The 17,621-nt window shown below is 33.6% G+C and overlaps 1 protein-coding gene across 1 annotated transcript; it reads left to right on the top strand.

The window, feature by feature from the left end:
- The first annotated feature begins 262 nt into the window (after nt 1-262).
- LOC144997844 (uncharacterized) lies at nt 263-1,510 on the top strand. The gene has a single exon (XM_078957706.1). It carries the CDS (start codon nt 481-483, stop codon nt 1,309-1,311), a length of 831 nt encoding a protein of 276 aa, XP_078813832.1. The 5' UTR covers nt 263-480; the 3' UTR covers nt 1,312-1,510.
- The last annotated feature ends 16,111 nt before the right edge of the window (nt 1,511-17,621 follow it).

Below are 17,621 nucleotides of genomic sequence, written 5' to 3'. Positions count from 1 at the left end.
TTCTTTTTAAGATAGTCGTGTGACTATGAGTATCTGTGTCCTTTTTGTCCTTCCATCATTCCTTTTCGGGTACTTTTATTTTATTTTTCCCTTATATGCACATCCTACCTTTGAATACGACAATAAAAAACACACAAGTTTAGAGTATGGAGGAGAGTAACGAGGTAGAAATGGATGAATTCCATATAACTTTTGTGTTTAATTATTAAGTGGGGTACCGGAACTGTGTCAGTGTTGAAGGGGAAGCAAAATCCAAAAAAAGTTGCTACACTAAACAGCCAAGCATCAAGCACCCACCACCTCACCTTCAATAACCCTCCTTTTGTTAATTAGCAACAAATTTGTCACATCTCTTTACTTAGCAGCTCCTCTCTTCCCCAAAAGATTCTTCATGTTCCTTTCACTTCCCTGAAACTAAGATATAGACTGCCCACCTCCCTTCGGCCTCTATTCCTCGTTCGTTTTGGCACTCGATCAGTAATGGATCAATCAAGATATTGGATCCAGAAGGAAAGAACTTGTTTGAATTCGCATGTGTTATCATCGTTTGGTGATTCTTGGGAAGAACAAGCATTCGCAGAAGACGCAGCTGGGCCACTCGGAGGATGTATATGGCCTCCAAGATCTTATACTTGCAGTTTCTGTAGAAGAGAATTTCGGTCAGCACAAGCTCTTGGTGGTCACATGAACGTTCATCGAAGAGATAGGGCTAGACTCAAGCAAAGTCCAAATAACAACCAAATTCTTGAACCTAACACATCTTTGGGTAGATGTACGTTACAAAACCCTAATGAGATCTGTAACCCTAATTTTGACTTGGACAATGCTCTCTTTTCATCATCTTCTCTAAGACCATCTACAGATTCCATTCTCCGCCCTTTCACCTGCTCTTTCGTTCAACAACAGCAAAAGAGTACACCCATATTGTCATGGTCCAAGTTCGATCCTCAGAAAAGATTCCATATAGCCGATATGGGAAACCAAGCAGAGAAGAGTTATACAAAAGTTATGGAGTCGAATACCACCAGTTCCAAGAAGAACACTCATCAGATTGAGGTTCATTTCGCTGCTAACTTAAATCCACGCGTTAGAGGAAGATGTGACACACCTATCTGCAGTGACAAGAGTGACCAGGACGATGGTTTGATCTTCAAGAGAAGGCGAATACACGAGGATGTACAGTTTCTTTTTCCAAAAACTAGTAACTCGATAAATTGTGATGCAGGTGAATCCATGGTGTCTCTTAAAAGTAGCCCGAACTCTACTTTAGAGAATTTGGATCTTGAGCTACGACTAGGTGATCGGCCTTAATCAGGTCAACCGTGCAAAAACTGTGTTTTTAATGCTGTTATACTGCTTCTTCCTTCCTTTCCTTTAACGTTTAGTCCATCTGATTAAAGCTTTGAGGGCAAGTATTCTTCGTTGAGTATACCATGACAAGCAATGGGAGTGTAACAAAAGAATACATGTAATTTACATGAACGTTGATTAATAGATTGAAGTTTTTGTATTGTATTAGCATCACCGATTAAATGAATAGTGTTTGTTAAATAAACCAGTGGCAGCCAACTCGTTCTAACCGAGTATCATGAATCACTAATGGTGAGTTCATAAGTTGTTGCTAACGAAGAGTCTCTTTTCCTTTGTTGTTGTCTTAATTATCTCACACAATATAACCATGTAACTACCTTCTTCTTGGTTTCTCATCTTAATCATACAAATTCTAATAGGACATAGACAAAATATATTGGATTAAGATTCGAAAAAACTATGGTCGTCCATTACCAATCTCGCTATTTCCTTGGTTCCATAACTTGATCGTAGTAGAAATTATGATGTAAGGAGAAACAAAGATGAGATTCACTACTGATAATGAAGAGAACAAAAAATTAAAATGATATACACATATATGGGACCCAAACGTTGATAGACCCAATCTAGAGACTCGATTATAGAACATGTTGTGTGTTCCTGAAGTAAGATAATCTTGTGTGTCCCTTAAGTTAGTTATTTACTAGGCATATGTATTACAGAATTAAAACTTATCAGATTATTATCGTTTTGCCTATCTTTTTCTCATGTAAACTTGAACACTCGGAGTACATCAAATTGCACAAAGGTATCAAATTTTCTTTAATTTTATGTAGTATGTCATTTTTATAGGCGGATAGTATATCACACATTCAGAAGTAGACTATATACTTATTTCGTGCATTTTAATTATATAACATGTATTTGTTTCAAAGTATCAAATTTTGAGAATGAAGGTTCAAACTTTACTCGAGATGCTTATTTTATGGATGAAATTAATGATTGCTAATCTGTATCGTATGATAGTTTATATGAACAGTTATATTTTTGTACAGTATCATAGTCTATATGAATGCTTATATTAATTGTACCATAAAACTATTTTCAGGGTTTTTAGGTTAGGAGTTATTGTTAGAAACTATTACTAGTAGACATGAAAATCAATGATATATAGTATTAGCCGATCATATCTATCGATAGGATTCGATTCATTATATATATATATATATATATATATATATATATATATATATATATATATATATATATATATATATATATATATATATATATATATATATATATATTGAAACCATTCTAATTTTGTGAGACCGTGAGACCAAAATGTAAAAATAATTTTAAAATGCAAAATAAATGTAAAAATCCAAAAATTCTTTTTTTAAATATTATTTTCGGAACTTGAATTAACTAAAAAATATATAAAAAAATAAAAAATAATAAAAAAAATTCCGTTTTTTTTTTTTGAAAAATACGTGAAATATTCTAAATAGAATATTACACTGACATATTCTAAAAAATAATTTTAAAATGCAAAATAAATGGAAAAATCTAAAAATTCTTTTTTTAAATATTATTTTCGCAACTTGAATTAACTAAAAAAAATAAATAAATAAAAAAAATTCTATTTCTTTTGAAATATACGTGAAATATTCTAAATAGAATATTACACTGTACATATTCTAAAAATAATTTTAAAATTCAAAATAAATGGAAAAATCAAAAAATTCTTTTTTTAAATATTATTTTCGGAACATGAATTAACTAAAAAAAATAAAAATAAAATAAAAAAATGCGTCTCACGGTCTCACAAAATATAGGTGGTCTCAAATGAACCTAACCCTATATATATATATATATATATATATATATATATATATATATATATATATATATATATATATATATATATATATATATATATATAGAGAGAGAGAGAGAGAGAGAGAGAGAGATATAGGTTCACATATAAACACAATATATTAAGTAATTGTATATCCAATTTTTACCAATCATTTAATAAATGTATGATAGTAATTAATATATAAATAAACAAATGCATTTTCCGTTATAATTTTATAATTATTGTAACTTATTTAAGGGGTATTTGGATAGAGAAAATAATAAGCTGCTTATTGTTTATTGTTTAATCCCACTGCAATAAACAAATTTTAATGTTTGGATATAAGTCTTTAAAAATCAACTTATTGTTATTGCTTATTGGTCATCTTACTCATATAAAATATTTTGTTTGTCAAGCACTTACAATGCTTATTGTTTATTGTTTATTCCCAGCGCAATAAGCTAATCCAAACACATTTAAAAAAAATGTTTGTTCACACCGCAATAAGCAAATAAGCAATAACCTAATAAGCTAAAACTATGTATCCAAACACCCCTTTAATTTAACTTCATTCCTATAATTTTGGTAAGTAGTTTAAGTTAAATTCTTTTATATACTTATCAAGAAAGTTGGTGAGTAAAATTCAGATATAGTGCCGAATCGAATGTTCATTCTTTCAAAATTCATACAAAGAATATATTAGTTTATTGCATATTCTTCAAGATTATGTTACACAGTGTAACATATTTTTATGTGTAAAAATATTTTTTTTTATTCCTCAAGAGTTATTAGTTGGTTTATAGTTTTGATGAATCTGTGTAAAAAAAATATTACATATTCTTCAAAAAATATATATTATAAAGTATTAATTGATCGTTCTTAAAGAATGAATTTTTTCCACATATATCAATAGTTTTATTACAGTAGTTCAAAATTATTTGTTAGTTCAAAATTATTTGTTAGTTAATGCATTTTTAAAGAATGAAATGTGATTCTTACATAATGAAATACGTTTCAAGTACATTTTTGATTTTTAAAGAATCCAATTGCCCGATTCTTTAATTTTGTACTTTTCTGAACATTTTATAAAAACATTTTGTTAATATTTTGTAAAACTAATAATGATTGCTTATTGGTCATTTTACTCATATAAAATATTTTGTTTGTCAAACACTTATAATGCTTATTGTTTATTGGTTATTCCCAGCGCACTAAGCTAATCCAAACACATTTAAAAAAAAATGTTTGTTCACACCGCAATAAGCAAATAAGCAATAAGCTAATAAGCTAAAACTATGTATCCAAACACCCCTTTAATTTAACTTCATTCCTATAATTTTGGTAAGTAGTTTAAGTTAAATTCTTTTATATACTTATCAAGAAAGTTGGTGACTAAAATTCAGATATAGTGCCGAATCGAATGTTCATTCTTTCAAAATTCATACAAAGAATATATTAGTTTATTGCATATTCTTCAAGATTATGTTACACAGTGTAACATATTTTTATGTGTAAAAATAATTTTTATTTATCCTTCAAGAATTTTCAGTTGGTTTATAGTTTTGGTGAATCTGTGTAAAAGAATATTACATATTCTTCAAAAAAATATATATATTATAAAGTATTAATTGATCGTTCTTAAAGATTGAATTTTTTCCATATATATCACTAGTTTTATGACAGTAGTTCAAAATTATTTGTTAGTTAATGCATTTTTAAAAAATGAAATGTGATTCTTACATAATGAAATAAGTTTCAAGTACATTTTTGATTTTTAAAGAATCCAATTGCCCGATTCTTTAATTTTGTACTTTTCTGAACATTTTATAAAAACATTTTGTTAATATTTTGTAAACTAATAGTGACATCGCCTAATTTTTATAGAAAGAAATATATTATGAAACTAAGTAATTCTTAAAAAATGAAATCTATTTCGTTTTATGTGATTATATTGTAAAAAAACATATTTCAAAACTTTCAATATATGATTTTCTGTGATTTGGTTTTAAAAAGAATAATCTTGATTTTAATAATATATTTGACTTGGTTTCCTATAATATGGTTACTTCTTTTTTGTCTCGTTTAATAAAATGTTATAAGAGAAAATGAAAAAATAGCTATTTATACTAATTACATTACAAAAATAATCAAAATTGCAAAAATAGCCCTCAATTTCGCAGATGGAATTGTTGGATTATTGTCTAAGTCCATAACTATTTTGGTATGTACTTGACCCAATGGTGCATGGTCCTTTTGGGTGCCTTCACCAAAGCAACTTGATAGGATGAATTATGGAGAGAAAGGATTAAATATGATTTATTAATATATTATGAGAATAATATATTAAAGGAGAAATCATATTGTTTAAATTAATATTAGTCAAGAATTAATTGGTACTTAGTTTTGTGACTAAAAGAGATTAATTAAACTTAAGGGACTGGAATTGTAATTATAAGATAATTGCAATTTGGGCTATGGATTGCCTTATATTAAGGAGTGGACGAATTCTATGGGAAAGCCCCTGAGGAAATCGTCCAAGGCCTTAAGGAAAGGAATCTATGGGTTGCTTAGGGCTTAAGCATCTAATTTAGGGTTTCCTTGTTAGATAACCCTAATAGCCTCCTATATATATAGATCCCTTATGACCTAAAACGGGGCTAAGCATCTTCTAGGGTTTCACACGTTTTAAGGCAGCCTCCATCCTCTCTCCTCTTCATCCTCTTGCTCTTGGTGTTTGTGAACCATTAGAGGAGTGACATTTATGACTCTAAGCTTTCTAAAGTCAATACAAGGAGGAATTGGCTGGTTATTACTACATAACAATCAAGGTAATGTCTTAAACCCATTCTTATGTTAATATGATTACTTGTATGCTAGAATTAGGGTTTATACTCTTGGATAATTTGCATGTACAATGGAGAAACCTAGATCCAAGCATTAGGGTTTGTATGAGCACATAGGATGTTCTTATGGCTAAAACACATCAGTGGTATCAGAGCCTTGATTGGTTTCTATTGTATTGATGCTTTGTTTGTTTGTTCAAGCTTAAAAATCGAAATTTTGGAGTTCTGGGAGCTGAACTCGCCGAGTCCATGCTGACTCGATGAGTCCATGCCTGACTCGACGAGTCAGTCGGTCAGAAAGAGGGAAAAACAGGATTTCTTGCTGTTTTTGCTTGAGGATACTTGTCTTATCATATTAGATCAATATAAATCCATTTTTTTGATATATTTGAGTATATTCTTGATCTAATTGAAGATATTTATCAATTAATCAAATATTTGTTTCCTTATGTGATAATTGATTAATTATTTTGATTAAATTGGTAAATTGTTTTGCAAGAAATCATTAAATAAATAAAATATGGATAATTATGTAATTAAATGTCAATTAAGATTATTTGTTATTTGATCCTTGTTGTTATCAAAAGTTTCATATTTTCCCCTTTAGGTTTTATAGTTTAAATTTGAACCTAAAAGTTTTGTTGTTTTGAAATTTAAATAGTTGAAACCCTAATGCTTTGAAAAAGGTTTCAAAACTTGCCCTCAAGTTTTAGAATTTAAATTTTGATTAATAGTTTAATTTTGATGTATATTTAAATTCTAAACCCTAATGTTTTGAAATGTTTCAAAACTTGCCCTCAAGTTTTGGAATTTAAAAGTTGATTAAAAGTTTAATTAGGAATGTTAAATTCTAAGACCCTAGTATTGTTTTAAAAAAAATCAAATCACACCCTTATGGTTTTATTAATTAATTAAGGAGTATAATTAAAAGAGGTTTAATAAATCCATAATAGTTTTGGTTTACAATTTAATTGAATTGAAGGTATAATTATTAAATTTGACCACCTAGTATTTTCAAAGTGTAAAATACACCCTATACTATATATAACATTAAAACTCTAACATTATATATATATATATATATATATATATATATATATATATATATATATATATATATATATATATATATATATATATATATATATATATGAGTAAAAGTCAGTCTTACCGTTAGTAGGCCTCATTCACGAAGCTGGTCTATAAGGGGTGTTTAAGGAAATTGCCTATAAATGGCAATTGAATGGGTATCCACTCTTACCCACCGCACTCTTGACTAGTGGAGGGTCGTTAGCCGAACGGGTATGATAGGACGAAACCTTCCATTATAAGTATAATGAAATACAAAAGTAACTAAATGTTTTTACAAATTCCCAATCTTAGTTACTTAGGCAAAGTGAATTGATGCAATTCCATGAAATTACACTTTGTGCCCTTACGAAGACGTTAGTGGAGCGTGTGTGGTTTACCGGCACACTAAATGGTTCTAAGCAAAGGTAGCAAAGGGTGACTCAATGTTTGTCATAGTTCGGTGGAGCGTGTGTGTTTTACCGGCACATCGAATAGGTGACTATAACATGTGAGGGCACCATGTAAGTTTGCATGGTTATTCACACCCGCTTTGTGATCCTCGGAATCCCAGTCACAAACAAGAGGGGCATATCGAGATTTAAACATGCCATTGAAAGTTCAATGAATCTCAAAGGATCTAGGAGTTTTCATAGGTTTAAAACTTAAATTTCTTTTTCGTTTTTTGTGATGGAAATTAGTGAATCGTCATTCACTTACCTTCAAATATTCTGCAATTAGAGTTACGGCATCCCTCTCCCGAGTTGTAGAATATTGTGTTGGGTCCTAGCCTTAGTATCTCATTTGGGTGATTTACTAAGGACTCAATCAATCAACTAAGTTGAATTTGTTTCTCCCAGTTGTAGATGTCTAGGTTCGACAACTATGGTCTTCCCAAATCCCGTGGAACAAGCATTCCACATGAAGATGGTATTCCACGATTCGATTGAGGAACAAGAAATCATGCTTCACTTCCTCCACCTCCTTCAATTGTTCTCCCTAACCCACAAGATCGAAGAATTGAAAGGTTCAATATCACTAAAGCCCTATTGGAAATGAAACATGAAGATGGTAAACCCGTGTGTGCCCACGTTCTAGGAATGAAATCACACATTGATAGGTTGATAATGTTGGGTGTGTCATTCCCAGATGAGTTGGTTGTGAATTGGGTTTTGCAGTCACTTCCCGAGTCATATAATGAGTTCAAAAGAAAGTATTATATGATGGATCATGACGACAACCTCATTAACCTAACTTACATACTCATTGCTGCTGAATCAGAAATGATTTGGCGAAGCAATGGAGCGTATTTGTTTGGAAAGTCAACCGACCATGCTTCCAAGGATGTTCTAGGAGAACCGAGCTGCGTTTGCTGCCAAAAGAAAGGGCGTTGGATACAAGTCTGCCCAAAGAACCTAAAGAGTCCAGAAGATGGGAGAGTCAAAGTGTATGGCTGCGCTTCAGGTAAAATCCACTATCTAACTCCGTTAAGTTCCTATTCATTGATTCTTAATACATGATGTGATAAGATTGCATTTGAATGTTTTGCAGAATCGGTGAAAAGAAAGGAAGCTTGGTGAAAGAGCAAAATGAATCTAATCACAAGGAATGGATCTTGATCGCATGGACTTGAAGATTAGATTTTGAGCTTAGATAGTTGTGATAGAGTTGTTAGAAAATTTCCTTTTGAAATACATAATTTTCAATGGATTTTGCATTGTAAGGAAAAATGTTTTCCGCTGCTTTTATAAATAAAATAAATTTTCGTTTGACTTATTTATTTGTTTATTTCCTTCCAATGAAATCGTTATGAAAATTGGTGTTTGCATATTTCTACAACAAATGGATATGATTCTTATTTATGGTGTTTATGGAAAAGTCGAGAATTTACCAAATAGGGAGAGTTTCTCATCGCCCAAGTTTCAATTGGACAGAAATTTGGAATCATACAACTTGGTTGCATGAAGAATGAGAAATTTCATATTTGGAAATTAGACTAATTCATTGACAAAGTGTTAAGTGAGGGACTAGGAGATCGAGTACACAAAGTTGTGTTGATCAAGTACACCATAAAAGTAACAAAGATATTCGTCATAATTTACTAAAGGTTTAGTAAATGTGATTATACTTACAAGATTAAGTGTAATTCTAAATTGATTGAAAAAGTTTAAATCAATATCAAAACGAATTAGAAGAATCAAGTAGGCAGAAAGATGAAAGTTTCTCCATTCTAAGAAGAAGGGAGAGTACCTTTTATGCTTTATGATAGGTCTTAATGATTAAGAACCATATCTCAATTGATCCTCTAAGTGAGTCTTAGTACAATTGTATGTCTAAGAAGAGGAATCAAGAATTGAAGAAATGGTTAAATCAAAAAGTCAATCATACTTCGTTCCAATAACAAGTCTTAAAGTTAAAATTGTGGCAATGAGTGACAAGTATTAAGAATGTTTTTTTTTAACATTCATCAAATATGGAAAGTTGTGATGTCTTGGATAAGACAAAGACCAACTAGGACCATTTTATGAAGTGTTATGTTTTGATAAAAACTACACTAACTCTTGAATATTTGGTTGTCAAGAAATGTTTATTGACAAGAGCATCTTATATGTCAAGGAGTCAGTGGGAGTCTTAATGGTCTTGAATGGTTTCAAGAACAAATCAAATAAACCTTATCGATCCTCACTAGCACACGAGTTGAGGTTTACAACTAATCATGTTGACACTATTTTGTTTTCTATGCCATTCCAATTGAGTTAATTATGCATATGAGTCCTATGAGTTCTCGTTTGAATGCATAAAAGGCAAGGACCTTGATCAATGGAAAGTATTTTGATAGGCAAAGGTGAACTGCTTAACTAGTTGGAAGACATGGTGGGCAGCTGTGCTACCATAAGGCAAGAAATCAAGATTAAGAAAGTTCGGTCCATATGAGTTTGAATTTATCGTAAAATTTTGTTTTAACAAATTCACATGGATAGGAACACATACACCGTTTAAATCCAAGTGTCATAAGATTTCCTCCTTCATGAAAATGATTGTGAGGAAATGCTTTCACTAAGAAAGATTTTAAAAAGATAGTGATTGTAAAATTGCATTCTCAAATTCGATTATGGTTACGGTATCCCTTTCCATGATTTGAGTTGTGAGGTTTGGCAATTAGTCTTAATTGTTTAGACACACATATGAGATATCTAAGGCAAAGGTGTATAAGATCAAGAATCTTTGATAAAAGATTATCAAAGCACTAAGTATTAGAAACACGGACTTAAGAAATTCAATAGGTATTGTTTTTTCTGAAAGTTAAGATGTTTATGAATACATATCGAAGCTAGTGGGAGCATAAGTGTTATGTTTTATAATAATCATCATGATAGTGGGAGCATAAATGTTATGATTGTATGATTATTAAGGAAAGTATTGCAAGTTGGCAATATTAATTATAGAAAACAAGAGTCATTCTTAGCAAAGTTGTAAGGATGGAATAGTTGTTTTGCTATAATTAAGGGAGAGAATATTATGCTTCATTTTAAATCTAAAGGCTTAGGTTGTGGATTATTAATAAATTTAGTCAAAAGTACATAGTGTGTTCTTAAAATTTCGATTATGATTACGACATTCCTCTTCACAACTCGAATTTTGAGAACATAGCAAATAAAACATTATGGCAAAAGATTGATAAAGTATCAAATCTTTATGTAAGACATTTTGCATTGTGTCCCATACGTTTCGAGTACAGGATCGATTGTAAATGCTATAATATTTGACCATTCTAAAATTTTCCAAATGTTTAGAGCATTTAGAGGGAAAAAGGACTAGAATCGGTTTTTGACCAAAATAATTAAACAACTGTCAAAGGACAATCCAAAGTTCACCAAGGATCCTGGAATATTTGCTATCCCTTATACCATTGGTGATTTGCATGTCGAAAGTGCTTTGTTAGATCTTGGAGCCTCGATCAATGTGATGTCATATTCGGTTTTTCAATCTCTCAATGTTGGACCTTTGGAAGAAACTGGAGTAATCATTCAATTAGCAGACAAGTCAAGTGTGTCTCCAAGAGGAGTGTTGGAGGATGTGTTAGTACAAGTTAATCAACTTGGTTTTCCGGCGGATTTTTATGTCATTGATCTTGAAGAGAAGACTCCTTCCAAATCATCTATGATCCTCCTTGGAAGACCTTTCATGCATGCTGCTCACACAATCATTGATGTCCATAAAGGGAAGATAACTATGGAGTTTGATGGAGAAACCATTCACTTCAACATCTTTGAAGGAATGAGGTACCCTAGTAACATTTCTCCATTGTATCGAGTTGATGTGATTGAGCCAATAAATAGGATAAGCCCTAATGTATGCACAGACAAGATAATCATGGAAGATGATTGTAATCCTAAGAGGGAACCTCAAAGAAGATTGGATCCTCCAATGATGGAAGTGGTCAAGAAGAAGATAATTAAAAGGTTCAAAAGGTGCAAAGAGAAGAGAAAGGCATTTCATGACAAGCATATAACCCAAAAACACTTTATTCCGGGTCAAAAAGTTCTTCATTATCATTCACGCTTAAAGTTATTCCCGGGAAAATTGCGATCTTGATGGCATGGACCTTTTATTGTTATAAAAGTGTTTGATCCTAGTTTGGTTGAAATCAAGAGTTTGGAAACAAACCAAATCTTCAAAGTGAATGGGCACCATTTGAAACTATTTTATGAAGGCTTTGACACGGGAGAATTCGACAACGTAACAATGGAAACACCGATTTACGAAGGCTGACGGAAGCGGGGCTATGTCTTGGCAAAGACATTAAATAAATTCATTATGAATAAATAATATCCGCTTGAAGTTTTGGGTGTTTCTAAACTTGAGGTTGGCCAAAAAAATAAGCATATAGAAGTCTTCCAGTGATTTCGGTGAAGTTTGAAAAATTCCAAAAATTTGACTTTCGCGCGGGTGCCCGTGCAGCCGTTGCGCGACCGGCCCCCAGCCGCACAGATTCCGAGTTCCAAATTACCCCAACATGGGATGTATTCTGACATGTGCGCGTGGCTGCCCCCCACCCGCGTAAAGTTTGCGAGGGTACCCGCGCAAATATGTCAGTTCATAAAAAAATTTCGAGCCATTTCATATGCGTCCTTTGCGCGACCAAGCTTTCATCCATGTGTATTTAGGCGGCCAAGAACTCCATCCAAGCATCATTATGCGATCCATGTGTTGCTTCCATACCATCCTCGCGGGCCTCCTCCACCTTAATCCCTATATGATCCTTCCTTACTCTCATCCTAAGCATTGAGGACAATGCTTAATTTTAAGCTTGGGGTGAGGTAATCTAATCTTTTATTTTTATTGCGTTTAGGTTGTATATAGTTTCATTTAGAGTTAGTCATTTAGGGCATTCATAAAAATTGCATAAAAAAAAATCAAAAATATTGCATATTTTGTTTCTTTCTTTTCTAATTTTCATACTTTTTAGTTTCATTCTAGTTTAAGTTCATTCATTTTTGTTCTCTCTTGTCTTCTCATCCCTACAGGTACCATAGCGCCGAGTCATAAGTATTGAATCATAGATTGGCCCCGGGTCTTGATATGGAATTCCTTGTATTTGATAAATGGGACATGTTTTCAGCCTCACATACCACTTTGAGATCGCTTGTGTGGCAGTCAGATGCAGGTAGCTTGATTGGGTCTAGGTGCAGAGGGATGTGGTTGGTCATGCCAATGTGTGCGAGCAAAGACTAGCCCGGTAAGGTATTTTGAAGACATTGAAGATATTGAAGACTCGCATCTTGGTTTTGGAGGGAGTACCCGTTAGTACTCCCGAGTCTCGTCCGAGCCTTGTTTAGTTAGATTCTCACCGCCTTTTTAGGATAGGTTATCATTTTTCTAGGGGTCTAGAGTAGATAGTTAGATAGATTTTGTTTATCACACCTTGCATTGAGGTGCTTGATGAACTTTGAAGTAGGTCCCCCAGTTCACATCTTTTGGGACCAAGTCTTTTCGATAACACCTATTTTTGATTCATTCCCCACCCTTTTTAGTTGATCTTGGCACATTGTCAATGATCATTAGGTGTTCATATTAGCCTCTATCTATCACTCAATTTTCACTATTGGAGTCCTATGTTACTTGGTGAAAATCCTTAGACCTTCCAAGAAGCAACACAAAGAATGAAGAAATTTGAAAAAGTGAAGAAAATAAGAGCCTATTAAAGATGATTCAAGAAAAACAACAAAAACAAAGAAGCAAAAAATGAAGAAAAAGAGCAACAGAAAAAGAAGAACAAGATTCCAAGTTCAAGACTTATGTTATATATCTAGTTTGCAAAAACAAAAAAAACAAAAAAAAAAAAAAAAAGTGGATGTCAAGCAGTGAATGTGATTGAAGATCCAATAATTGGAGATTTAGGTTGTTAGGTTTAGATTTAGGTTAAGTATAATTTTTATTATTTTATTTTATTTTTGATTTTTGGTGAGAAAAGGCCCCGACGATGAGACGGTAGACTGTAAAGGACAGTACAAGGGAGAAGCCTCTGAAACTGGATGTTTGCCCAGAGGCCATGCTGCAAAACCCTATTTCGTTATTATACACTTTGGCCTGACAAATGTAGGAATCATAGTGTGTGAAGATGCTCCTTTCCTTCGTGCACTATGGTCTACATTGGTGATTTAAAGTGCCCCCACTGGGCGCATCTCTGTTTCCTTTGTCTTGCACACCGCGACCGCATCCAGCCATGATCTATTCGCCCATCAAGTGGTTAAGAATGTGGTTTATGGCTCTAAAGTGGGGAACATTTTGAAGATGCGTAGGGTCCATGAAGGACTAATTCTATCGATGTTGACTGATGTTGACCAAGTTCTATGGTATCTTTCTTTTTCCTTTTTAGATAGTTCATCCCGAGCTCATTTTTAGTCTTGTTCTAACTTGAGGACAAGTTAGGTTTAAGCTTGGGGTGATTTGATAGCTTATTTTATTTCCTTATTTTTATTAGTTTATTTTAGATTTTTAGATCTTATTATCATTAATGCATTTTATTTTATTTATTTTTCCTTGCATAATATATTTTGTAGGTTTTTCGGTGCTTGTTGCGGTTGCGGGTTGATTGGAGATGGGCTTAGTGGGCTCCCGAGGCATTATTGGGCTTGGCGGAATCAAAGAGGAAGAATTGGGCTTTGAAAGTTATTGTCTTAGATTATTTGGGCTTGTGAAGATGGATCATAAAATTCAAATTTTGGGCTTAGAGCATCCATTTGGTGGCTAAATGATGATTAGTGCATTTCAAATTACATGGACAAGGAGGGGGGACCAAAGGAATCTTTGGTAGTGGAAGGGTGGAGTGGCTTGGTGGACCAATAGCATTACAGCAACATTTGCGCGGGTGGAATTTTCATCGCGCGGGTACCCGCGCAACTGCCCAGTTTAGGCATTTTGGTCATTTGGCTTGCCATAACCCTTGGGGATCAGATCTAGAAGCTCATTCACGATTTTCCACCATTGGAGACCTGCAAGAGGCGATTTTGGGAGCTAGAAATCATTTCCTTTCATCTTTCCAAATCTTAGGTAGTTTCTTTATGCAATTAGATTATTGTTCTTGTTACTTTGTTGCCATGAGTGGCTAATACTCTTATTTGGTTGACTTTGGCTGAAAACCAATGAATGTTTGTGGGTTTTGAAGGATTTATGTTGATTATCAATTTATTCCATGTTTATGATTCTAGTTTGCAATTCTTATGCTTATTTGATGCTTTGATCATGAGCTTAGTATTTGATTGAGCAATGGTTGATTTATTTCATTGATTTTGCATTGAATCATTGAATTTATCTAGAACAAAGGCTTTATGATGGTAGAAATCATCTCTAGCTTATGAATCATATCTCCTTTATGGATGTGTAAGCATTTGACATCCTCTAGGAATTGGGGATTCCTTCATTCTTAAGGCTAATTGATTTCTTGGGATTAATTGCTTCAATTGACCCTTGATCTTAATTAAGAAGGTGTGTTGTGGGCTTCCTCAACCTCCATACTACCTATGAGGAATCTTGGCATATCATGCTTCATGATTGCTATAACCAATTTGGGATGAAGGATAAGCTTTGTATTAGATCCTAATGATAAACACACACATGTTCATTGTGTTGAATTGCCTTAGTTAACCAATTATTCCCAATCTTTAAGCATCTCATCAACTTGCTTAATTGAAAGGTTTTTAGTTATTCAATTATTTTAGTTTTCAAGTAAAATCAAACACCCCCCTTTTAGTTTAATTGCAGTTAGTTAGTTTAATTTCACTAGTTTTATTGAATTGCAAAGGTGATTGAATACAACCATTTCCCCGAGGATCGATACCCCTTTTTACCATTATATTACGTTTATTTAGCAATCAAAGGGTGTAATTTTCTTGGTGGACTTGATATCCCCAACCAAGTTTTGGCGCCGTTGCCGGGGATATTGGTTTTTGTTATTTGATTGTTTATGCCTAGGTCTACAAGAACCGGTGAACTACTCTACAATCCGGAAATTGAAAGAGAAGCAAAAAGGTTGAAAAAGTTATCCAAACAAGCAAAGCAACAACAACTAGTTCAAGCTTCTTCCTCTTCTCCAATAATCAACATAGAAGATCAAGTTCATACTTCAAGTGATACCGACACCGAACTGAGTTCTCCAATTGTTGGTCATTCCTTTGAAGACATTCCATTTGAAAACCACATAGAAATGAATCACACTCCACCTCATAATCCCAACCCAAACCCAATCAACCAAGATGCCAATACCCCACCCCATCAACCAAGACAGCAACCACAAGAACCTCTCATTGATATGCCACCTTGGAATCAAGCCCCTCCTCAAAACCAACCCAATTATCAACCACCATTACAACTATAAAACCAACACTTCCACCAAAACAACCAACCTCAAAACAATGCTTTTCAAGTTCAACAAGTACATTACCCAAATCAACCCAATTACCAACCCCCTCCAATGTACCAAAACCCAATGTACCCACAACAACAACCTCCATACAACCAATACCCTAACTACCAACCTTATCCACCACCAATCTACAATCCCTAACAATACCCATATCCACCTTACCAACAACCACCCAATTACTTGCAACAATATCCCAATAACCCCAATCCACCCAATCCTCCTCAAGAGTTAACACTTAGACAAATGATGGAAACGGATGTTACTCATACACCTCTTGCTATTGTTTATCCCGCAAACCGCTGAGGGATTGAATTCAAGTCAATTTTCATCCATCAACTTACCAAGTTCCATGGGTTGGATAGAGAAGATCCTTAAAAGCATTTGAAGTCCTTTCATATGATATGTGTTAGCATGTTGCCCGACAATGTGACATTGGATGATTTCAAGTTAACCGCATTCCCGCTCACCTTGGAAGACAAAGCTAGAGAGTGGTTATTCAACTTACCACCGAGATCTATTCACACATGGGAAGAGTTACTCAAGGCCTTCAATAGCAAATTCTATCCCACCTCCCGGATATCAAGCCAACGAAGTGACATTTTGGGGATTCGTCAAGGGGAAAATGAAACATTTCATGATTTTTGGGAGTGCTTCAATAATTTGTGTACAAGTTGTCCTCAACACAATATACCCGAACAACTACTTCTTCAACAATTTTATGAGGGTATGAATGAAAAAGATCGGAGGATGATTGATGCTTCAAGTGGTGGTGACATCTTCAACAAAACCCCTCATGAGATCCGATTACTTTTTGGTACCATTTCTCAAAATCAAAGGAATTTTAGGACTCGAAATGACATGAAGAGAAATTCTACACAAGTGGTTGGTGAAGTTAGCAACACTCAACATTTGGAATCAAAGCTCTTGGATTTGACTAATGTGTTAAGTCAAATGGTGGTGGGAAGTGGTCAACATTTGATGGTATGTGGTATTTGTGCAATGACGGGCCATTATACGGATAAGTGTCCCACACTTGGAAGTGAACCGGAAGATGTGAATGCAATGGGCGGATATCAAGATCAACCAAGACCCATGGGATTTCAAAACAATTTCAACCCAAATTGGAGGAATAACCAAAACAACTCTTATCCACCAAAGCAAAATCCACCAAATCTTTTGATGAGACCTCAACATCCACAATACCCCTCTTAAAAACCTACATATCCACAAAATTCTTATAACCCTCCAAATTACCAACACCCTCCACAACAAGGTCAATCAAGTGGTAACCATCAAATGAGCCTTCAAGAACTTGTTACTTCTCTTGCTCAAAGTCAAACCCAATTTCAACAAGAAACCAAGAATACTTTCTCCAACATTTAAGCACAAATTGGAGACTTGGCAACCACTCTCAACAAGATAGAACAAAGGGGTAAACTTCCATCACAAACCGAGAAGAACACCAATGTGAGTGCCATCACCTTGCAAAGTGGGAAAACACTTGGAGAAAGTCAACCTAAAAGAGTTTCAAGAGAAGAAGAAGATGAAGTGATCATAGTGGAACCTCCAAAAGTTGTGGTTCCTCCAAAAGAACCGGTTGTGCCAAATGTTG

The sequence above is a fragment of the Lactuca saligna genome, chromosome 5, assembly GCF_052625555.1.
Source record: "Lactuca saligna cultivar CGN05327 chromosome 5, ASM5262555v1, whole genome shotgun sequence".
NCBI classification, from domain to species: Eukaryota; Viridiplantae; Streptophyta; class Magnoliopsida; order Asterales; family Asteraceae; genus Lactuca; species Lactuca saligna.
This window is presented reverse-complemented; position numbering and strand designations above follow the sequence as displayed.

Coding starts and splice junctions, on each gene's coding strand:
- LOC144997844 (XM_078957706.1), top strand. CDS start 481: ATGGATCAATCAAGATATTGGATCCAGAAGGAAAGAACTTGTTTGAAT.